The sequence below is a fragment of the Lachancea thermotolerans genome (genome assembly GCF_000142805.1).
Source record: "Lachancea thermotolerans CBS 6340 chromosome A complete sequence".
NCBI lineage: Eukaryota > Fungi > Ascomycota > Saccharomycetes > Saccharomycetales > Saccharomycetaceae > Lachancea > Lachancea thermotolerans.
In genome coordinates, this window is record NC_013077.1 from 419,115 (window position 1) to 441,781 (window position 22,667).

Sequence of the window (22,667 nt, forward strand, 5' to 3'; positions counted from 1 at the left end):
CACTGCATATACACGTTTAACATGACCAAAGGTGGGCATACATGTCCGCCTCTGACAGCATTTGGAGTAGGAGTCCGGTACCCGCCGGTCTATCTGGCGTATTTGGTATCATTCGAATCAGAATCGAACCCAGCGAGCATAAGACTACTTCATAATGATTTAAACTAGCGCTAATTCACCACAAAAAAGACAAAAGGTCTCGAACAAGGTTGTAGACACTCAAAGCAGCGCCGCGAGAGTCACCGTCATATCACATGGCCCGCCACTGAAAATTTTTCTGGACTCGCACATGTTATGACTGAACAGTGAAAAATTAAGAGTAATTGATGATGAGCTGTCGAGCTGACGCTGACGTGGAATTGGTACAAGGTATATAACAAGCGCGAACCGCTAGTTTACCAAAACTCAAGAATTTCTTGCAAAATAAGCTCAAATAACTTGAAACCCCAGAATGGCTTCCCCACAGCAAATCAACAATCTTCAGAATTCTTTTCAATCGGCCGTGAACTTGGGCGGATCGCCAGGTATCGTGTCGACCTCGCCCACGCAGTCGTTTATGAGCTCGGTGCCACGCAGAGTGAGTGCTTCGAGACAGACTAAAGCTTTGAAGCCTTTCTCGACTGGCGACATCAAGATCTTGTTGCTGGAAAATGTGAACCAGACCGCAGTGGAAATCTTCAACGGTCAAGGCTACCAGGTGGAGTTCCACAAATCGTCTTTGAGTGAAGACGAACTAATCGAGAAAATCAGGGATGTGCACGCAGTCGGTATCAGATCCAAGACCAGATTGACGGAGAAGGTATTGAAGCACGCTAAGAACCTTGTGGTCATCGGATGCTTCTGTATTGGTACCAACCAGGTTGACCTCGACTACGCGGCCAAGATTGGAGTTGCTGTTTTCAACTCGCCTTTCTCCAACTCCAGATCAGTTGCTGAGCTTATTATGGCTGAGGTCATCTCCTTGGCTAGACAACTTGGCGACAGATCTATTGAAATGCACACCGGTACCTGGAACAAGGTTGCTTCCAAGTGTTGGGAGGTCAGAGGCAAGACGTTAGGAATCATCGGATATGGTCACATTGGTTCTCAGTTGTCTGTTTTGGCTGAGGCGTTTGGTATGCAGGTGTTGTACTACGATATCGTGACCATTATGGCTTTGGGTACTGCTAAGCAAGTTTCTACTCTGGACAAGCTGCTCAGTGAGTCGGACTTTGTTACCTGTCATGTTCCTGCTACCGAGGACACCAAGAACCTCTTATCCGCTCCACAGTTTGCAGCCATGAAGGATGGGTCTTACGTGCTGAACGCTTCTAGAGGTACAGTCATTGACATTCCATCCTTGATTCAGGCCATCAAGGCCGGCAAGATCGCAGGCACTGCCCTTGACGTTTACCCTCACGAACCCGCCAAGAACGGTGCCGGCGCCTTTAACGATGAGCTAAACAGTTGGATTTCTGAGCTGGTCTCTTTGCCAAATGTCATCCTGACACCACATATTGGTGGTTCCACCGAGGAGGCTCAAAGCGCTATCGGTATCGAAGTTGCCACTAATTTGTCCAAGTACATTAACGAGGGTGCGTCTGTTGGATCAGTGAACTTCCCAGAGGTCTCTCTGAGAGGTTTGGACCTGGATCAAGAAAACGTCGTGCGTGTTTTGTACATTCACCACAATGTGCCAGGTGTTTTGAAGACAGTCAACAACATTTTGTCGAACCACAACATTGAGAAGCAGTTCTCCGACTCCAGCGGTGACATTGCGTACTTGATGGCAGACATTTCCTCGGTAAATCAAAGCGATATCAAGGATATCTACGACCAATTGAACGCAACCGAATACAAGATCTCTATCAGGCTGCTGTATTAGGTGCAACACATTACCAAGCAGACTAAGCAACGCACTTACAAGTATATAATCACTTAGTCATATCGGCAATAGTTAATAAGAAATATTCGGTCTAACAGTTTGTCCACATCAAGCCTGTTATACAATGTTGATTGATTGACGGCCAGAAGGGCTTTCTGGTTACATTTAGCGCTCCATGACACTTCCTCGAAAACTTGACTTGTTTCACGTGACCAGGATTTGTAGGGTTTTACTCAAAAAAGTCGGTGGCAAATAAAGCTCCTCAGATTAAACAACCTTTTAAACATATATCATAAACAATCCCGATCTTCCTGCTTTATTAGGTTGTGATGTCGGTTGTTACAGCAGCTCCTCTCCTGGCTCTGCTGAACGAAAACGATAATGTTGCAAAGTCCTATGCTTTAGAGGCAATTAACGAAGTTGTTGATCAACTGTGGTCCGAAATTTCCAATGAAATTACTCAGATAGAGGCTCTATATGATGACAATTCCTTTCAAGATCGTAAGCTTGCGGCTCTCGTGGCTTCGAAGGTATACTATAACTTGGGAGAGTACGAATCTGCTGTGAAGTTCGCGCTTGCCGCTGACAACTACTTCAACCTGGATGAAAAGTCACAGTTTGTGGAAACTATAGTGTCCCAGAGTATCGACATGTATATTAAGTCATCAGCAAAAAACTATGAGAGTTCAGGTTCCGAGGTCAAGATTGACCCCCAATTGTCATCGGTATTCGAAAGAATGCTAGAGAAATGTGTCGAATGCGGGGACTTCAAGCTAGCTCTTGGTATTGCACTAGAAAGCTACAGACTTGATGTCGTTGAAAGGATCTTGAAGGCAAGAGTGGAGCAAGACTCCGACGCCAATGCTCTCAAGCTCATTACTTATGTTCTAACCGCTGCATCTACTACGGTCACCAGCACGCCCTTTAGAACAAGTATCCTTCACTCTTTGTTTAATATTTTGATGTCCACGAAGAGCCCAGAATACTTCACTGTCTCTAAAATCATTGTGAACCTGAATGACTTAAACTTGGCTTTGGGCCTATTCAAGAAACTGGCGCAAGAAGAAGCAGCAGAAATATCTTACCAAATTGCATATGACCTTGTTTCTTCTGCCACTCAAGGTTTACTGGAGGGGCTACACTCTTCGCTCGCTGCGGAAGGAGCCGACGAGAAGCTATTAGACATACTTTCTGGAATACCGACCTGCGACTACAATAACACGTTTTTGTTTAGGAACAAAAACATCGACATGGGTTTATTGAACAAGTCTAAATCCTCGATGGATGGAAAGTTTTCATTGTTTCACACCGCAGTTAGTGTGGCAAATGGTTTTATGCATGCAGGTACCACAGACGATTCATTCATTAGATCCAACCTCCCCTGGTTAGGCAAGGCACAGAACTGGGCAAAGTTCACTGCCACTGCTTCTCTGGGTGTCATCCACAAGGGTAATCTATCTGATGGTAAGAAAATCATGGAGCCATATTTGCCAGGAAGTCGCGCGGCTTCCCGCTACATCAAGGGAGGCTCGCTATATGGGCTGGGTTTGATTTACGCTGGCTATGGCAGGGAAATCATAGACTACATGAAGTCACATGTCATCGAAAACAGCTCTTCAGTAGGAGACGAGGATGTCGATGTGTTGCTACATGGTGCTTCTTTGGGCATAGGGTTAGCTGGAATGGGTTCTGCCAACAGTGAGTTGTACGAAGCATTGAAAGAGGTCTTGTACAATGACTCTGCTAATTCTGGTGAGGCTTCGGCACTTGGTATGGGGTTGATAATGCTTGGTAGCGGCGACGAAAACGCTGTTCAAGACATGTTCACTTACGCACAAGAAACTCAGCACGGTAACATCACCCGTGGGTTAGCTGTGGGCCTGGCGGTTATCAACTATGGCAGAAAAGAGCTCGCTGACAGCTTAATAGAGAAGATGCTGCTGCATGAGAACGCACTTCTCAGATACGGTGGTGCTTACACCATAGCCCTCGCCTACGCTGGTACGGGTGATAACAAGGCTATCAAAAAGCTGCTGCACATAGCAGTCTCAGACTCCGACGATGACGTTAGAAGAGCTGCTGTTATAGCTTTAGGGTTTGTCTTGATACGCGATTACACCACTGTTCCTAGAATTGTGGAATTACTAGCTGAGTCGCACAACGCCCACGTTCGTTGCGGAACTGCCTTTGCTCTTGGTATTTCCTGTGTCGGAAGGGGCTTACAAGCAGCCGTCGATGTTTTGATGCCCTTGACTAAAGATCCTGTTGACTTTGTGCGTCAAGCTGCTATGATTGCCTTGTCTCTCATTCTGATGCAACAAACTGAAAAAACGAATAGCAAGGTTAAGGACATCAATGACCTTTTCCTCAATGTTGTTTCAAACAAGCACCAGGAAGGTCTAGCCAAGTTTGGAGCTTGCGTTGCGCAAGGTATCATGAATGCGGGTGGTCGCAACGTCACAATCCAACTGGAAAACGTTGACATGGGTACCCTCGATACTAAGGCTGTTATTGGATTGGCAATGTTCTCACAATTCTGGTACTGGTTCCCTCTAGCTCATTTCCTGTCTCTTTCTTTCACGCCTACTAGCATCATTGCCGTGCGTGGCCAGGACTTGAGCATCCCTGCTTTTAAGTTCAACTGCCATACAAGGCCAGACGTGTTTGAATATCCCCCAATGTACGAAGAAAACACGGATAAAAACGTCGAAAAAGTGGCTACTGCTGTCTTGTCAACTACTGCTAAGGCAAAAGCAAGAGCAAAGAAGACAAAGAAGGACGGCAAGGATACCGTTGAGGAGAAGCCAAGGAGAGAATCAAAATCAGAGTTGAAGCCTGAAACAAAAGAAGAAGAAAAGAAGCTTGAACCTGATCAGAAAGACGATGCTCCTTTCAAGATCAAATATACTAACAAGCCATACCAAATCGAAAACGCATCTCGTGTGGTCCCCCAACAACTCAAGTACATTGCCTTCTCTAAGGAAGACCGGTTTGTTCCTGTACGGAAATTCAAGGGTAGCAACGGTGTCATAGTTGTATTTGATAAAACCCCAGATGAACCAGCTGAGCTTATCAAAACAACGAAGCAAAAGAAGGACGTTGACGCGCCTTTACCAACACCTTTCAAGGTTGAGGATGAGTTAGAGTTTTCAAAGCTGTAGTCTATATATATCTTAAGACCTAAGCAAAATAAAGGAGTAAGCATAGTCAAGAAAATAAAAACATTTGAAATGTCCCAATTAGATTTATAAATGCTGTTATAATATGTACACCGTTACCAGAGGATTTTCGCAATCTATAAATGTCTTTAGATCAAAGTGTTCTTCGATTCAAGGTCGCGCGTGGACTTCATCCAAACCTACTCAAGGCTTCGTTGACCAAGTCTTGATGTCCCTCCTCAATTTCTCCCCTTTTCACCATTTCTTTACGTTGGCGAGCGGCCTTCTCTTTTTCTAACTGAGCATTAACCCTAAGCTTTCTTTCATCAATGACATTTTGGGTCTTTTTGCGTAAAAATGAGCGGAGCCCAGAGTTCTTGCCCTTTACTGAGGGCATTACCTGAGGAATGTCTTTATTTGTTTTAGATTCAAGTGCTTTGGCGTTGGTGATTTCTGCCAAGTCCTTAGCATTGAGCCTAGTAGCTGAAGCACGTTTGTCGACAGTTCCAATAACGGTAGGGTCCAAAGCGATAGAATCCGCAGGTAACTTGTTGAGTAACGTCCTGACCTCCTGTTCTTGTCTTTGCTTTGCAGTCTCGAAGGGGTTGACCTCCAAAGCATCGTAATTGGCTTCTCCTGCTCCAGGTATAATTAGATTACGGACACCAGTTCCGTGCCCCACACCGAGTAGATCTTCGAAGGGCACGAATTGCATGTTGTTGACTTTATTTCCAGGGAACATACTGGACATGTAGGGGGTGTTGCGGTCTGGCAAGCCGCTGGACCCGAAGCATGGTCTAGAGCTTTTGTTTGACCTGAAAGCATCCTTCCATAAGGTGACGTGTGGGCCCCTTGAGAGCGCCAGTAAGCCGGTGTCAGATATCGCGAGGTTCGATCCTGGAGTTGGAAGGTTTTCGATAGTATGCAATTCACGGAAATTTCTGATATCCCACAGCTTTAAAGACTTGTCGGCTCCCGTGGTGGCCATGTAGTAGCCTTGTCTATCGATTGCAATGCTGGTGATGGGACCGCGAGCAGAAAGTAGTCTCGCTAGGGGTGTAGGCATGTTAGGAGCCCACAACGTGACAGTACCGTTGCTATGTCCCAGATGTATTATGGCATTCCATGGATTTTGTGCCATGGCAGACGTAGGTCCCAATTTTGTCCTGAGCTCCGCTTGTAGCTGGCCAGTGGTAACGTCCTGATATTTAAGCCAGCCGGTTTGGCCCGCGGTAGCCAATAAGTAGTGGTATGGCAGGAACTCCATATGCTTGACTTCGATGTGTTGTTTGAGTCGATGCAACTCTACACCTTCATGATCGTATACGAATGTGTACTTTTTCTGCGCGACTGCAAAGTACTGTTCATTTTGAAGATAAATTGCAGACTGGCATGTTTCATTGAGGTTAAGTTCCGCGCGCAACTCGCCCTTCCTCCAGTCCATGGATGCGACATGGCCCTTCTTTCCGCATACTAGCAAGTGCGTTCCGTTACGCGAATAATTCACTGAGTATGGTCCAAAATTCGTCAGTTTAAGATCGAGTGCCTTGTTCGCCGTTGTGACGTCAACCGCACTCTTAATTTCGTCCTGTTTAACCCTGAATGTCTTTTCCATCTCATCCTCGGCTTCCAAAAATCCACTGGACTCGGGCAATAGATACTCCGTGGCAGCAGCGGAAGAGACTGCATCTTTATATTGATCATCGATTCGTTTCAGCCCTGCTCTTAGCTTCTTGTCTTTAGTTTTGTAACCATTGGTTCTCTTGGAGACGCTAGCGTCTCGGTCAAACTTTCCGGCATTATCCCTGACCCCGTGTGAGCCAGTGGCAGGTTTGGATGACTTGGCCATGGCGTTTGAAGCTTGTTTATGTGACGTTTGGTACTTCTTAGAGCGGCTTTGGATTAGAGCTCATCTCATCGCTTTAGCTCTTGAAAAATTTGCCCACCCAAAAGAAAACTGCGAGCTAAGTCACGTTTCACACGTGACCATAAATTGTTCTCCTAGTTGATTATATCATCGGTGATTTAGTAATTATGTTATGTCAGCAAATTATGTAAGTTTGGCACGTGATATGTCGCCAATCACTTCCAGTGCGGGCTGGGCGCATCTTCTTGGCTCTTGCCGACGACAAGGAGCTCAAAGGCACATCAGGCTGTGATTTTTGCCACGGGTGTCTTATAACTCTCATTGTGCCAAGAGCTGCTGCGGACCTTCCTCTATTTTTTGTCATTGTCGTAAAATCACTCGCAAACTAAACGACACGGTCATCCAGTTAGTCTTATTTCGAACGGAGAACCCCGCATTTTGAGCTGGCGTTTAGAGTAGAGCTGCCTCAGACGACTCGGCGGTCATTGACCTGATTGTGCCCTTTTAGTCGCGCAACTCTTGACAAACGCCATTGTTGTTTATGTAGCGAGCACAGCTCTGCAACTCAATGGGCCGTTCGTGCAGACTACTTCATCCTCCCAGCACAAGCCAAGCAATTTCGCAAAAGGATGATCTCAGGTATCTTGAGAGTTTTCGAGGCTCGAGAACTTCACTCAGTTGATCGGATCCGCATGAAAAGTATGTCTGAAAAAAATATCGGTATCTTCCACTTCTCGGTCATCAAGCAATTGGCTCCTGTTAGGACGAGATCTGTCGTAAAGAAGCGGAGAACAGTATTGCGGCATGTTCGTGCGTCCAACGTTGAGAGGGCTTTCTAAAACGCCCAATTACTTCTTGAAGAACTCCAAACTGCCTCTAAAATCTGGATTCAATGGTGGAAAGTTCATCCTGTATACTGCAGGCGCAATCGGCGGTGGATTTGCGGGTCTCTACCTTCTGAACTCCAGGTCCGCAATCCACGAGTATTTGTTCTGCCCGCTGATTAGACTCGTGACACCGGATGCCGAGACCGGTCACCAGCTAGGCGTTTTCTTTCTGAAATGGGGCCTTGCACCAAAGCTGCTGTTTGACAAGGACGACGAGGTGCTGAAAGTCAATGTGTTTGGAACAATCCTAACAAACCCTGTCGGCTGTGCTGCCGGCCTGGACAAGGACGGCGAAGCCATCGACGGCATTCTGCAGAGCGGTTTCAGTTATCATGAGATCGGCTCTATTACGCCGCTGCCACAACCTGGCAACCCCAGGTCTAGGTTTTTCAGACTACCCCAAGACGAAGCTGTCATTAACAGGTACGGCTTCAACTCTACCGGCAAAGATTCTGTGCAGGGTACTCTTGTCGAGCGTGCGTCGAAGTATGTCAAGTCTTACTTCAAAGATGCTGACGTTGGCAAAATGTCGCTCTACAAGAACAAGCTCTTGGCCATCAACCTGGGTAAGAACAAGAATGGTGACGAGGTCCAAGATTACCTGAAGGGCGTTGAGACCTTTCAGTCACTTGCTGACGTTCTTGTTATCAACGTGTCCTCTCCAAATACGCCTGGCCTGAGAGACTTGCAAAACGAGTCTAAGCTTGCAGATCTGCTTCAAAAGGTGGTGGACAAAAGAAACTCTTTAGTCGATGCCGGCAACCAATTAGGTGCCAAGGCTCACAAACCACCAGTCCTGGTCAAAATCGCCCCTGATTTAACTGAGCCTGAGCTTTTGTCAATCGCCGAGGCAGCCAAAAAATCCAAAGTTGATGGTATTATTGTTTCCAATACTACTATTCAAAGGCCAAACAGCCTCATAACTCAAGACCCGGAAGTTAAGTTTCAGACCGGTGGGTTATCTGGCAAGCCACTGAAGCAGTATTCGCTCAAAGCTCTGCGCACCATCTACAAGTATACAAAAGACTCTGACTTGGTGCTAATCGGCTGTGGTGGTATATCATCTGCCCAAGACGCGCTGGAGTACGCCAGAGCTGGCGCCACTTTTGTTCAACTTTACACATCTTTTGCCTACAAAGGGCCCGGCGTTGTCTCCAAAATCAAGGACGGTCTCACAGAGGAGCTTAAGAGAGAAGGCAAAACATGGATGCAGATTATAGGAGAAGACAGTAAATAGGATCCGTTTTTACCGGACTGTAAAAACAAAACACTACACATATTTAGTATTCCACACCTTACATCGAATGATAGTACTGGAAAAGTCCGGCGAGCACGATGGCGAAACACAGATCTGTGAGATACATGGACACGACATCCCAGTACTGCAAGGCTTGGGCCACTTTTCCTCTTAAGTTAGGTATCGGCACCAGGCCTGGTGGAACCATTGACACTAGCTTGAGAATCTTACTGTTGTTGTCAAGAGTATTGACATTGTGTGATTTCTCCGCAGACATGAGCAGTTGGTAGTAAACGGAAAGCGCCACAATTTCAAAGGTGGTAAATACCGTGAAGAAGTTAGACCTGTCGAGGACGTAGTTGACTGCGTTGTGTTGGAAAGGGTCCCGCGCGGAGTGAGTGATGTAGTAAAGGTAAGGAAGCAAAAAGAACAGCCATTTGACAAGAATTGTGTATGACTTCAGTTTGTTCACCGCTATATTGTGCGCTTCGACAATAGCTGGGTCTATAGGCTGCTGAGCTGTTGCTCCAGGGCTACCGCCCTTGGCTTCGTCCTGCTGCATGGATGCCATTAGCTGCGCAAAAATGTCAGGGGTTCCACTAGGGTCAGTAGAAACGGTTTCGTTGTTCGCGTTCTGCTGGAGCTTGGCGATCTGTGCAAACAGATCGAGCTCAGGGTTGCCATTCTGCTGCTCCGCGGACCCTGGTGGGGACGATGCCTTTGAGGTTGTCTTCGAGGTTGCTTTGGCCAGAAGTTCGTCCATCTGTTTTGTGGAGTCCTCATTGCCTGCTGGGGCCTTGGTTTCCTGGGCGGGGTATGTGCTTTCTCTAGAATCTAATGGAGATTCTGTTGATAGAAAGCTGTTTTCTGTTTGGCCTGTGATTTTCGCCAATCTAGAAGAGGCGCCGCCCTTATTGAACTTCTGTTGCCTTTTCTCCCTTAGGATACGACGCTTCTCAGCGTCAGAGATCTCAGACATCGCTAGATTTTGTGTGTTGTTTCGGCTTACGACTTCCAATTTTGGTGACATTGATGGGTCTTAAAGGTTGAATTTTTTTACATAGTAGCACTTAGAGTACCAGCATGGAAAATACATCTATCTAAGCATATTTCGCAACAACCTCGTCGAATTTGGCGTTGTTGATCTTGTAGTTTTGACATAGAGGGTGTTCAGGCTGTAGCTCCAGGAGCTGGGATCTCAATTCGTCGACACGGCCACCTTGCATAGCTGTGAGTGTGATTTTATTCGCAAGAAGCTGGGGTGTGTATAATCTAGCGGACTCTTGTTGGTTTTGGTAGTACTCCGATTCCAAGAGGTCGACAATTGCCTGAGCTTCTGGAAGGTGCGACTGCTGTAGGTGCAAGCTCATCAGTCCCAGCTGAGACTTCCAACTGGGCAGCGTCTGGCAGAGCTCCTCATAGAAGTAGAAGTTGGAGCCTGTGATCTCACGCCCCGCAACAAAGTTAACGCATGACTCTGCGAGATTGATGATAATCTCGTCTTCGTTTGCGTATTCCTCATGTGCGGCCAGGAAGTTCTGCAAGATGCTGGAAGCGGTTGATTCAGACCTATTGCTGGAGTCCGACACGGCTATTTGGACTGCTAGCAGTACTAGCTCGGCTAAGCCTTGTGTTTCATTGCTATCGAGTCCCTCTAGGCATGTCTTCACCGCGTCCTCATTTTGGCCTTGGATGGCCTGCGCTGAAGCCAACAGGTTTAGAGAAAATGCGCTTTTGCTGCTCGAGACGGCCGACTCTAGATCTTGCAGGCTTCCACTGCCTGCAACTATATCAGCGTAGGTGTTGAAGGCGGTTGCTATCCCCGATTGAGAGCTTTCTTTCTCGTATTCTCCCAGCGCTATCAAGCTCTTAGCCCTATAGAAAACAACGGCATCCTGATCCGAAGAGGCGACCTTTTCGATCTCTTGAAGAGCCTGCTTATAGTTTCCAGAGTAGTACTGCTGCTTAACGGTAAAGAGGTCCATTACAGTGGCTCTCGTCCTCTTGGGTGCTGTGTTTATGTTATGTTTTTAGCTAAATGGACAAGTAAATCAATTGCCTATCACTTTTTCTATTTCAATACTGGAAAGTTTATGATTCTCCCTGGACAAGACACGAACAGAGCCCTTGCGCTACAAGAAGCTTCACTTGTTCCTTGCTACAGTGCTTATTTCAATAATGGATGATAACAGGAAATCGGATGGGCAAGGCGAAAGAAAGACGGCCCTAATGGAAAGTCCGTGGTTTAAGGAAGCTTACAATTCAGCACTGAAGTTTTATGAAAAAGACAGCGCTCTGGACTCGAAAGATAGATTAGAGCTCTCTAGGACATTTGTTTCGATTGCAAGGGCCGAGTTGTGGGGTGGCTGGGCTGCTTTTGCTCTTGTTTTCGGCGCCCCTTTCGGCTACAGGCTTTATAAGACCGGCGCGGTCAGGGGAGTCAAAGTACCTCGAAACTTTGTTCTCGGGCTCTTCGCGATGTTCACCACAACTCAGGCATGCGGAAGATATGCATTTAATTCTAAGCTGGCTCAACTACAAAACGATGGGAACTTCACACCACGCGGATCATTCGGAGACGACGATGACCAATCTCGCCCAGAAACAAACCAGCAGCGCCAATACGAGATGATGAAGCTAGTCGGATACGGAATGGCTCCAAAGTGGGGCAACTACTTCTATACCACATTTCACAACCCGGAGAAGCGGCTGCCAAATCCTAAGGTCAAACTTCAGGAAATGAAAGAAGGCAAAACTTCAAACATCTCCCCCATCCTGAACCAGCGGGACCCCTTGGGGCTCTATACGGGGCCCGGGTCGGAAAAGAAAAGGGGCATCCCGCAAGGCAATGGTGAGCAGTCCGGAGCAACATCTAGCACATCAGATAAGGACGGGGTTGAGACTGGTACAACGACGGGCTCTTCTTGGGACAGGTTGCGTCAAGAGAACGGCATCACTACCAAATCCCCAGGCGGAAGATGGTCCCAAATTAGGAAGGCGCCTAGCGACGGCTCAGATATCTTTGGATCCTCGCAACCATCACAATCCTCACAGTTTTCTGAACAGCCTACCGATGACTCTCAAGGAGCCGAGGGTGCTCAGGAAGACTTTGACGCCCTGCTTGAAAAGGAAAGGCGTGGTGAGGATACCGTCTAAGAAGCAGTAATGAAGCTAGGGTTTTATATATTCGTAAATAGCATTGCTCAATACATGGAGACTGCATGACGAGAGCTGAGGTTACTCTTAGAGACTAGTTCAAGACGTTATCTAGTCTCTTTTCTTCCTTCAGTTTCTTGAGCTGCTGTAGCACGGTTTCGAATGCAATGGTGGCGTTCTTACCTTGCTGTTCTATCACATCTCTGTTTCTGATGTTGACGGATTTCTCAGTCATTTCCTGCTCGCCAACAATGAAGATGAAGTTGTATTTCAACATTTGACCGTTTCTGACCTTCTTTTGCAAGGTGTTACCAGTCAAGTCGACATCTGCGTAGAAGTCCTGTTCACAGAGTTTGTCACGCACTTCCTGAGCGTATTCTTGGTATTTCACACCAACAGGGACCACCAACACTTGACGTGGAGACAACCAGAATGGCCACTTGCCAGCAAAGTGTTCGGTCAAAATAGCAGTCATTCTTTCAACAGAACCCAGGATGGCACGGTGAATCATCACAGGTCTCTCGTAGTTTTCATTCTCTTGGTTGTCCTTGGACTTGAACTCCAGCTCGAATCTGTTTGGCAATTGGAAGTCAAGCTGAATGGTGGCACACTGATGCCATCTTCTTAGCGCATCAGAGATCTTGATGTCGATCTTAGGGCCGTAGAAGGCACCATCGCCTGGGTTCAGCTCCCAGTTGCCACCCCACTTCCTCAAAGCAGATTCCAGCTTAGCCTCGGCGTTGTTCCAAGTCTCAATCTCACCGACGAACTTCTCTGGACGTGTTGAGAGTTCCATCTTGAACTCAAAGCCGAACACTCCATACACGTATTGCAGGAAGCTGAAGCAGTTTTCGATTTCCTGCTCAATCTGGTTCTGAGCGCAGAAAATGTGAGCATCGTCCTGTTGGAATCTTCTAACACGAGTCAAACCGGTGAGTGCACCGGAAAACTCGTTTCTGTGGATGACACCAAAGTCGGCAACCCTCCATGGCAGCTCCTTGTAGGAACGCTCTCTGGACTTGAACAAGATACAGTGGCCGGGGCAGTTCATTGGCTTTAAACCGAAAGTCTCCTTCTCAACTTCGAAGGTGAACATGTTTTCTTTGTAGTTGCCCCAGTGACCAGAAGTTTCCCACAGCTTGGAGTTATACATGTTTGGAGTGATAACCTCATCGAAGCCTCTCTTACGGTACTCGGCCCTCATCAGGTCGACCAGGTTGTTGTAGATTCTGGTACCGTGAGGGAGCCAGAAGCAGGACCCTGGAGACATCTCATTGAAGTAGAAAAGCTCTTGCTCCCTACCAATCTTTCTGTGGTCTCTCATGGATGCTTCGGCCAAAAACTTTAGGTGCGCGTCCATCAACTTCTTGTCTGGGAAAGAGATACCGTAGATTCTCTGCAAAGAGTCGTTGTTAGAGTCTCCCAAAAAGTAGCAGGAAGAGTTTTTCAGAAGCTTGAAGGCCTTGATGCGGCCTGTGTGAGGGATGTGTGGGCCCACACACAAGTCGATCAGCTTACCGCAACGGTAGACCGTGGTAGAACCTCCATCTGGAACCTTAGTTGACACCAAATAGGTCTTGAACTTGGAGTAGTGGAACATTTTGAGCAGGTCTTCCTTGGACATGACCAGTCTCTCAAACTTTTGCTTCTCCTTGATGACATTCTTGGAGACACTCTCCAAGGCGGGGAAGTCGTTCTGAGACACAGTTCTCTCTGGTGCGTCAGCAGGCGCGTTAGGAGCGTTCTTGACAGCAAACTCATAGAAAAACCCGTCTTCGGTTGGAGGACCCAGGCAGATATGGGCGCCTAGGTTACACTCGCAGGCCTCACCGAGCACGTGTGCAGAAGAGTGCCAGAAAACCCTCTTACCCTCGTCGGAGTCAAAGTCGAAAAACTCGAGCTTGACCTCATCGCCCTCCTTACCCTCCAAGGGTCTTTCAAGATCCCACAGCTGACCGTTGGCCTTGGAAATGCACTGTTTGTCGGGGAACGACTTAGCGATCTGCTTGGCAATGTCCATAGGAGTGGTCTCCCACGCAGTGGCCTCTTTCTCGGAACCGTCCTTCAACACGACTTTGATAGGGACACGTGGCATCTGCTCGACCTTCTCTTGGTACTCCTTCAACAATTTGTCGAAGAGCTGGTTTCTCTCATCGATGAAATCTGGCTCAGGGTCTAGATAAAGCGAGCTCTGCTTCGAGTCTTGCTTATTCTTCGACTTTCCGTTGCCCTTCTCTGAACTTTTGTTGTCTTTGTTGTCGAGGACAAGGTCTTTGACCTTTTCCTCAACCCTGTTGACGGCCTCTTTGACACTCATCGTGGATAGTTGCGGTCGAATTGGTTACGCTGTATTCTTGAAATGAGTCTTAAGTATATTTGAACAGTGAGATAGATTGATTGATATTCTGAAAAATTTTATCGCTCACTCTAGACGTGAATACTGAGGCTAACTAAAGAGCCTGACCAGACTCAGCGATGTATCGGACACCGTCAATGAAATCCAATGCTCTCACGGGTGGATTTGACGTTACTAGTGTCCAGCGCTGCACTCCCGAGCATGGATAGTTCCCTTCTGGAATATAATTCCGTGCGTGGTGATCGATTGTACTAGCTTGCTTTATTTGGCAAAGCGCCACCACTTCGCTGAGAACCAATTGTGTATTCTGGGGAGTTTTGTATGATCACTTGGAGCCGGGAGTAGCCCATGACATTTTCTTGCGTTGCTTCACCAGGCTCTATACCATTTTTATGATCTTGTATTATTTCAACCCTCCATGAGCTTGAAAAATCCTAGCTCATCGCAGACCCACGACAACAACAGAAACGCATACCAGGAGAACCGCATGGCGTCTTTGCTGTCAGAATATGAGTCTCATGACACTCTCTCGTTTGTGAAAAGTACGACGCCGACTCCGGGGGCCAGCGAGGGAATCCTCGCGCCGTCGATCGACGAAGTGGACTCCAACCCGGAAGACCTGCGATACCTGCGCGGAAAAGGCCGTTATTTCGGTGTCGACGACCCTTCAGACCCTAGTCTCGATGCAGAGCCGAAGTGCAATAACTGCTCGCAGCGTGGCCACCTTAAGCGCAACTGCCCACATGTGATCTGCGCGTACTGCGGTATCATGGATGACCATTACACGCAGCAGTGTCCGAAGGCCATTAAGTGCGCCAATTGTGGGGAGGAGGGCCACTACCGGAGTCAGTGCCCGCGTCAAGCTAGACGCATCTACTGTACAGAGTGCAATAGCAAGAACCACGCTCGAGAGCGGTGCCCAAGCATCTGGAGGAGCTATTACCTGCGTGAGAGGACCTTTCATCGCACACTGCATATAGAGCGCGTGTTCTGTTACAACTGCGGCCATCAGGGCCACTTTGGAGATGATTGTAGCATGCGCCGGTCCTCCAAGGTGCCTAACGAGGACGGAAGCGCCTTTTCTGGCGAAAATTTACCACAGGAGTTGAAAGCTGAGTACTCGCGCAACCTGAAGGAAAGTCGGCTGCGATTCACCCAAGAGTTCACCTTCGATCGCCGTCAGCGACTCGCAGCGCCGTTGGGCGAAGGACTAGTAGGGAAACGCGAGGACACTGCCAGCTCGCGCCGGAACTCCGAGCGAAAAAAACGAAACAAGCCTGACTTTGGGGCGCGTCCTTCTCAAGGATTTCCGAAGCCCGCTAGGAATGTCTCTGAGCCGTTCAAGCGGAATCCGCCCGGTCGCCGTCCACAGAAATCTTTCCGGGCCTCATCGCAGGGAAACCGCGGTGGGCGCGGATCTTCACCAGGGGCTTCAAACTCGTCGTGGGGAGACTTTGAGCCACTAAGAGGCTCGCGGGCGCATAATAAGCCCTCGCAACGCTCCTCTAAATTCTCGCAACGCTCCAACAAGTCCTCACAGCGGTCGGCCAAACCTTCTTCGCCGCGGAACGCGTTTCCTTTCAAGAAGCGGAAGAAAGGCCCGGGGTGATGGACCCTTGCGGTCTACTGCGCTGCACTGCAGGTGGTCCCGAAGATATAGCCAACAACGCGTAGAGGCGCAATCGCGCACCTCGACTAACGGTCCGCAAATTGTTGTTTGTTTAATCAGTCAAGTTTTGCCTGAGACAGAACCAACACTATCGCTGCCGTCGGTTCAATAACAACAGTATTAGTTCCGTTAACTTTCAGTCTAAGAACCGTAGAATCTCAAGCAGAAGTCCATTATCCTCATCGGGTACTTACGAGACTCAGGAGGCTACTCGAGCAAGCGCACTCCAGGAAGCAATGCTGCGAAACCAGCCAGTTAGATACATCGATCGAGCAATCCACGAGCAATCCACGAGCAACCTTCAGCGCTAGGAAGCTGCTACCTAAATGACTATAGGACCATAGAGACTTTGTTAGTTGGTGAATAGATGAGCTGTTGTGAATTAGTGATGTACTCATGAAGGTACTCATTTTTCACATATTGGAAGCGATGAGTTTCTATCTGTGATAACAGCTAAGGAGGGACCACAACGGTTTTCGGATCAAGAACAGCTGCGCTAGACATCAATATGTGCTTTTACTGTCACTGTTTTACAGTTTCTGATCTCATCCTCTACATAGTAGGATTCTTTATTCCACCAGTTGCAGTGTTGTTGAGAAGTGGGTGCTGCTCATCAGACCTTCTTCTCAACATCCTGCTGACTATGCTTGGAGTGGTACCAGGTATGCTCCATGCATTTTACTACATTACCATGACAAGCCCGCTAAGAAGAGAGGAAAATAGGTATTATTACCAAAGTGGCTGGGATGATGGCCGTCGCAGCCGGCATCAAGGATCACCAGGCGCGAGCGAGCGCGAGCATGTGGTTAGAGAGGAGCCTTCGGCCGTGACACCGCTGATGCCTAACACTGGCGTTGGTAAACCGGCTTCGGGGGCCCCTCCTCCATACACTGAGAGTGTGTAGCGGCCCGATTGGCTGGCAGCCACTAGGAACATCGCATGCGCCCAGTAAGAGTGCAATGAGGCATGTGGGAAGCGGTGCTTGGGCAAATTTTTGGCATTTGTGTTCTTTTAGATTTCAAAACCTTGGCTAAGCCCAGTGTTGTTGGGTTGTCCACGGAGAGTTTATTTCATACAGTCAGCATAGAGATGCCGTATATTTTTATCTAGAAAGGTTCTTAGGCACAGAAAAGCTCGGTTGAACTTGAGCCCAGATTGCCAGCATTGTTTCAAGCGGCGCAGGCCCGTTGCATGCAGCAGCATACCGATGGAGTGGTGTTTGGTGAAGCATGTGTTATGATTCACGGAAGACCCGTTAGTTGTTTCTTCCAGTCTCCTGACCTTGCTGCAGTTCGCTAACGTGGAATTCTACGGTAATGAGAACTTCTTAAAGTCCGAACAAGAACTGCACCGTAGCGGCTATGTCAATGAGTAAAACAGTTTTTCGAAGGGCATTTGCAGCTATGAGGAGTTGGAACGAATCAGAGCTCGTAATCGATAGGAAATCCAAATTTCAAGGCAGATGTGTGAAGATTAACAACCAAGATGAGATACCTGGTATTCTCCAGGAGCTTGTAGATACCAACAAAGCCGTGTCTAAAGCGAGCCATCCGCACATGTATGCTTGGAGGACCGGAGAGGTCGCGCATGAAGAGGTCTCGACTGGAAAGAGAGGCAAAAAAGGTGTGAAAACGGAAACAACAGTTCGCGGTTTGCAGCAAGGCTTCCACGATGGTGGAGAAGCAGGCGCTGGTCAGCGGCTACTCACTCTACTGGAGAGGAGCGGTTTAGTGAATATTCTCGTCATAGTAACTAGGTGGTATGGGGGTACACCTTTAGGATCTGCAAGATTTCGAATGATAGCTGCTGCCGCTGCTGAAAGCCTGAAGGCGGCAGAGGGAAAGTAAAACGCATTGGTTGTTAGTTCACCTTGCATTTCGCGCATGTGTAGAAGCTTTGCAGACCTCAATCGAAATTTGTTTATTACCAATTGGTACAAGAACCGCCTTGGGCTAAGATTGAAGCTGCCCAAAGAAGTGCACTCGCCCACCGGAAGGAACGGACCTGAAACTACCTTTTTTATGGGACAGTGTTTTCGACAATACTCCGTTTAGCACTGCGGCAAGCCCATTCGCCGCGCTTTGTTTGACCTCGCGCCCTGAGTCTACCGCATTATGATTCGATGCTTTACGTGGAATATATATAAATATATCATAATGTATGTAGACCCTTCGAGAGCCATGCCGTCAATTATTTTGGTGCGGCAAGGCGTGGGCGCGGCGATAAACAAGCCCTTAAACGTACTTGTAAGGGTTCAAGATTGCATTAGGGTCATAAAGGTTCTTCAGCTGCTTAATCATCTTGATCTCTTGGTCATTCTTGGAGTAACCAATGTAGTTTTTCTTCTGGAAGCCCAAACCATGCTCAGCGCTGATGGAACCGTTCTTAGAAGAAACGTGTTCGTAGACGAAAGGCTCTAACGCCTTCTCGACGTCTTTAGAGTATTCCCTGACCGCGACGTTCAAGTGCAAATTACCATCACCCACATGGCCATATCCGATGGCGCTGATAACTGGCTTAGAGGTGTCCTCGACACTTAGCAGACCCTTTTCAGTCAACTTCGCATTAGCAGCCTCAACCAAAGAGTAAAGATCCTTGAGAGGTAAGGAAACGTCGTACTTGTAAACACCGCCGCCGGCCTGACTAGACTCTGGGATCATTTCTCTCCATTGCCACAGGTTGCGCAACTCGGTCTCGTCTTGGGCCACAACACCGTCTAAAACAGTACCATCCTCCATAGCCTTCTCCAAAAACGTTTCGAGCTTGACATCATCGTGCTCCTTGTTGGATCCAGATGTTTCGATCAAGATGTAGAATGGATACTCTTCCTCGAGAGGGTGAGGAACATCTTTCAAGTGCTCCTTAGTGAGCCTTTGAGAGTTGAGGTCCATGAACTCGAAAGCAGACAAAATTTCAGACAGCTCCTGCTTAGCTTGCACAAATGTCTTCTGGACAGCCTCGTAGCTCTCCACACCTAGGAAGCTGACGTTGAAGGCCTTTGGACGGGGGGGTGTCAAGATAGAAACACCAGTAATGACACCGATGGTACCCTCAGATCCAATGAACATCTGCTTCAGGTCATAGCCCGTGTTGTCCTTTCTGAGCGCGTTCATAGAATCAAGGATTTCTCCGTTAGGTAAGACCACTTCCAGACCCAAGACAGTACCATGAAGAGAGCCGTAGCGCAATAATCTCAAGCCACCAGCATTGGTAGCTACGATGCCTCCAACATGGCAGGAACCTTTGGCGCCAAGGTCCATTGGGAATATATATCCATGCTCCGCCAAGAAAGAGTCCGCATTCTCGAGAATTACACCTGCGTCGCACTTTAGAATTCCACTGACGGGGTCAAAGTCACGGATTTTGTTGAGTTGTGTGAGACTCAGCACGATCTCGTCGAAAACGGGCACTGACCCGCCGACTAAACCGGTGTTACCGCCCTGGGGAACGACAGCCAACTTTTGCTCGTTACAGTACTTGAGGATCTGCGACACTTGGTTCACCGATTTGGGTCTTAAAACGAGCTGAGACTGGCCCTTGTACTTGCGCATCCAATCCTCGTTAAATAAAGCGAGGTCCTCATCGGCCTTTGCCTGTAAAATTTCGCTGTCAGACAAGATGGATCTGAAAAACGATAAGTCCTCGTCAGCCAGCTTTTTGAAACCCGAAAAGCGGTGAACATCTGGGTATGATTCAGCGGTTAATTTAGGCTGAATTTTCGTGGAGTACTCCTGCACTTTTGGCCACCACACTCTGCCCGCCTGCAGTGGTACCGCTCTCCTTGACGCACTCCAGGAAGCCGTACTGAGTTTGACTCTGGAGGCTAGCTGTAGAGGTTTACGAACAGTCGATCTGAGCATGCCGCACAAAAATTGGCTGGTGAAAAGGTGAGAAGCCTTGCGATCTCTAGATTCATCTCACGCTTTTCTGTATTGTCGTTGAAATTTTTCAATCCACTATGCTGAACTATTCACATGATATGGCGGAAACAATAGGCGGATATGTCAGTAGCTGATTAGTCCTCCCTCAAAGCCTGGTAGCTTGTGTAATCTGTGGGCTCTGTACTAATTAACTAACGTTTCATGCTAATCTGGTGTAAAGATGCGGAGCTGCGTTTAGTGTACTTTAAAGCCGCCAACGTAACTTTTAAAGCTAAAGCCTCTCTGAGATAACGAATGATGTAGGAAGGTCTTATCACTTGTCTACGAATTTTCTTGGGTGGCAGTTTCAGTTTTATTTACAGTTTTGTCAGTGTCGTAATCATATCGCAACCCCCCAGGTACTTTTAATTTACCAAAGTCACCCTAACGATTATAAACATAAAATGTTATACCGTACTTTGATCCTTCAAAATACCTGGCATAACAATGGTGATTTCACTACGGAGTACCTAGCGTGGCGGATAAACATTCGAAAAGGCCCGTGAACAGGTCTGGGAACTACCGCAAACACTGTGTCCGCTCCCCTAATATGCCTCCGCTTGCTACCTGTTAGGTGGCAATCTCGCACGCAACACAGACTTTTTAAACCGCTGTCCACTTGCATTCTTAAGGTCTTCTCAGCATCGTACTGGCATCTGGAGTACGCAATCTCTGTTTTGTCTGCCTATCCGTGGTTTCGTTCTTCTCGTCACACGATACGCCTGGTATATAATTTTCCAGGTCCAGCTGTTGAGAGATGTTCTAGCAGCTCATCCCCAAAAATTAAGGCCATCAAATTCTCTAAAATAACAATGTCCGCTCCAGTTGCCCATGACGCCGCCTGCATTTTCTGCAAGATCATTAAAGGTTCGTCAACTTCATAATTTTCATTCGCGCCTCGGCATTGACCGCCCCTTTACTAACACAGAGCTACCACAGGCGAAATCCCTTCCTTCAAGCTTATTGAAACAAAATACTCTTTCTCCTTCCTCGACATTCAGCCAACTGCTGAGGCACATGCGTTAGTTATCCCCAAATTCCATGGCGCTAAGTTGCACAACGTGCCCGACGAATACCTCGCCGACATCCTGCCCGTTACTAAAAAGCTGGCACAGGCAACCGGTCTAGCGATTGACTCGCCCGAAGGCGTCGGCTACAACGTGCTGCAGAACAATGGCAGAATTGCGCACCAGATCGTCGACCACGTTCACTTTCACTTGATCCCCAAGCGCGACGAAAAGACCGGCTTGGTCGTTGGCTGGCCCTCTCTGGAAACTGACTTCGAAAAGCTCGGCCAGTTGCACAAGGAGCTGCTTGCCAAGATTGAGGCGCACCAGTAAGTTTACGTAACGCTGCATACAGCGCATTTACATACGCAATCAAATCTCGACAAAAAACACAGTGCATTTCTCCCCGCTTGCCAGAGAACTTCTGGGTTGCAATTCACCACAGCTTCTTTGCGTGGAGGATACAAGGCAGGGAGCTCCATCTCACGCGTAATTTCGAAGAAGCTCTGCGCGGCCGCTAAGGACGCTGTTCAGGTCAAGTCGTTGAGGAGAGTCAAGCGTTCTGATCAGAACCTACTCAATTTACTTGGCGCGTCCTGCTATTCATGTGTTCAGGAACCACGACTACTAGGAGAATGCCAGATGCGTACCTGCGAATCATGTTTTTCCATATGAAATAGGATGCGTTTCCAGGACGCAACGTACAGTTCATTTCATAGCGACCGGACTGCGCGACTCAGTCCATTAAAAGAAGCCCCTCATGAACAGCCTCCAGTGAACACCAATAGAATGTAATTGATGAAGACTGAGTATATTTGTAGCCGAAGAATACGCTAATGGGTAGTCGACGTATATAATTATAATGAAGATAATAATATATCATGCTGGGCGGCTAATATGGTCTTAACTTGGAATTTGGGGGGGGGGAACGTTGAAATAACTGGGGCATCACTTGAAAGGAAGTGATCGGGTGTGATTTTCTATGTTCACAGTGGCTCAAATACTGTTCCGTTTTATGGAGGATTAAGTGTCACATTAGACAGTTGAGGCGCCCCAGGCGAGGGCAGGTTATCGCACCCTCGCATCCTAACAGCGGTGGCAGTGTCGCGTTTACGAATGGCGCCCCTCGGCTCACTCGCTCGGCTCACTCGCTCGGCTCACTCGCTCGGCCAAAAGTTTGGTCTTCAGGTTTTTGCAAAGAAATAGGAAAATAGGAAACGGAGACTTGTACTGTGGATAAAAGATAAATGACTCTGTGGCTTCCTGCAACCGCGATGCCGCTCACCGTGATGGCACGCGACCGCAGAGTCACAAGCTCCATCGAAGAGCTTTGAGTTTCAAAGGAAGAATAGGTAACATGACCTCTTCACTCAGACACGCCAGAGTTCAGCTGTGGGCACGCTGCAGAAAGCAGGACAATCATTTATGAGGGTCACCAAAATCACAATCCAGCCTTTCTATCGAAAGAGAAGATGCCCCCGCAAATAACCAAGGCAAAAACCATTCTAACAAGACCAAAAGACCATCTGTCTCCTGCTTCACTAGC

General features: G+C 47.8%; 13 protein-coding genes across 13 annotated transcripts; 8 read left to right on the forward strand and 5 right to left on the reverse strand.

The window, feature by feature from the left end:
- Window positions 1–451: 451 nt before the first annotated feature.
- KLTH0A05038g (KLTH0A05038p) lies at window positions 452–1,864 on the forward strand (the record flags this gene model as incomplete). The annotated part of the gene is made up of 1 exon (XM_002551630.1): window positions 452–1,864. One exon carries the CDS (start codon window positions 452–454, stop codon window positions 1,862–1,864), a length of 1,413 nt encoding a protein of 470 aa, XP_002551676.1.
- A 329-nt stretch (window positions 1,865–2,193) lies between these two features.
- On the forward strand, window positions 2,194–5,025 carry RPN2 (proteasome regulatory particle base subunit RPN2; the record flags this gene model as incomplete). The annotated part of the gene is made up of 1 exon (XM_002551631.1): window positions 2,194–5,025. One exon carries the CDS (start codon window positions 2,194–2,196, stop codon window positions 5,023–5,025), a length of 2,832 nt encoding a protein of 943 aa, XP_002551677.1.
- Window positions 5,026–5,212: 187 nt separating this feature from the next.
- On the reverse strand, window positions 5,213–6,871 carry UTP7 (Utp7p; the record flags this gene model as incomplete). Its single annotated transcript, XM_002551632.1, has 1 exon — window positions 5,213–6,871. One exon carries the CDS (start codon window positions 6,869–6,871, stop codon window positions 5,213–5,215), a length of 1,659 nt encoding a protein of 552 aa, XP_002551678.1.
- An 822-nt stretch (window positions 6,872–7,693) lies between these two features.
- KLTH0A05104g (dihydroorotate dehydrogenase 2) lies at window positions 7,694–9,013 on the forward strand (the record flags this gene model as incomplete). Its single annotated transcript, XM_002551633.1, has 1 exon — window positions 7,694–9,013. The coding sequence occupies one exon, from the start codon at window positions 7,694–7,696 to the stop codon at window positions 9,011–9,013; it is 1,320 nt and encodes a 439-aa protein (XP_002551679.1).
- A 58-nt stretch (window positions 9,014–9,071) lies between these two features.
- On the reverse strand, window positions 9,072–10,043 carry GET2 (GET complex subunit GET2; the record flags this gene model as incomplete). Its single annotated transcript, XM_002551634.1, has 1 exon — window positions 9,072–10,043. The coding sequence occupies one exon, from the start codon at window positions 10,041–10,043 to the stop codon at window positions 9,072–9,074; it is 972 nt and encodes a 323-aa protein (XP_002551680.1).
- Window positions 10,044–10,113: 70 nt separating this feature from the next.
- Window positions 10,114–10,998, reverse strand: SEC28 (coatomer subunit epsilon; the record flags this gene model as incomplete). Its single annotated transcript, XM_002551635.1, has 1 exon — window positions 10,114–10,998. The coding sequence occupies one exon, from the start codon at window positions 10,996–10,998 to the stop codon at window positions 10,114–10,116; it is 885 nt and encodes a 294-aa protein (XP_002551681.1).
- A 193-nt stretch (window positions 10,999–11,191) lies between these two features.
- Window positions 11,192–12,169, forward strand: RCI37 (Rci37p; the record flags this gene model as incomplete). Its single annotated transcript, XM_002551636.1, has 1 exon — window positions 11,192–12,169. One exon carries the CDS (start codon window positions 11,192–11,194, stop codon window positions 12,167–12,169), a length of 978 nt encoding a protein of 325 aa, XP_002551682.1.
- Window positions 12,170–12,263: 94 nt separating this feature from the next.
- THS1 (threonine--tRNA ligase THS1) lies at window positions 12,264–14,486 on the reverse strand (the record flags this gene model as incomplete). Its single annotated transcript, XM_002551637.1, has 1 exon — window positions 12,264–14,486. One exon carries the CDS (start codon window positions 14,484–14,486, stop codon window positions 12,264–12,266), a length of 2,223 nt encoding a protein of 740 aa, XP_002551683.1.
- A 457-nt stretch (window positions 14,487–14,943) lies between these two features.
- On the forward strand, window positions 14,944–16,134 carry AIR1 (TRAMP complex RNA-binding subunit; the record flags this gene model as incomplete). Its single annotated transcript, XM_002551638.1, has 1 exon — window positions 14,944–16,134. One exon carries the CDS (start codon window positions 14,944–14,946, stop codon window positions 16,132–16,134), a length of 1,191 nt encoding a protein of 396 aa, XP_002551684.1.
- Window positions 16,135–16,702: 568 nt separating this feature from the next.
- Window positions 16,703–17,098, forward strand: SNA4 (Sna4p; the record flags this gene model as incomplete). The annotated part of the gene is made up of 1 exon (XM_002551639.1): window positions 16,703–17,098. One exon carries the CDS (start codon window positions 16,703–16,705, stop codon window positions 17,096–17,098), a length of 396 nt encoding a protein of 131 aa, XP_002551685.1.
- Window positions 17,099–17,555: 457 nt separating this feature from the next.
- Window positions 17,556–18,041, forward strand: KLTH0A05258g (uncharacterized protein; the record flags this gene model as incomplete). The annotated part of the gene is made up of 1 exon (XM_002551640.1): window positions 17,556–18,041. The coding sequence occupies one exon, from the start codon at window positions 17,556–17,558 to the stop codon at window positions 18,039–18,041; it is 486 nt and encodes a 161-aa protein (XP_002551686.1).
- Window positions 18,042–18,428: 387 nt separating this feature from the next.
- Window positions 18,429–20,054, reverse strand: DLD2 (D-lactate dehydrogenase; the record flags this gene model as incomplete). The annotated part of the gene is made up of 1 exon (XM_002551641.1): window positions 18,429–20,054. The coding sequence occupies one exon, from the start codon at window positions 20,052–20,054 to the stop codon at window positions 18,429–18,431; it is 1,626 nt and encodes a 541-aa protein (XP_002551687.1).
- Window positions 20,055–20,926: 872 nt separating this feature from the next.
- HNT1 (adenosine 5'-monophosphoramidase) lies at window positions 20,927–21,454 on the forward strand (the record flags this gene model as incomplete). Its single annotated transcript, XM_002551642.1, has 2 exons — window positions 20,927–20,981; window positions 21,045–21,454. 2 exons carry the CDS (start codon window positions 20,927–20,929, stop codon window positions 21,452–21,454), a joined length of 465 nt encoding a protein of 154 aa, XP_002551688.1.
- Between the last annotated feature and the right edge of the window lie 1,213 nt (window positions 21,455–22,667).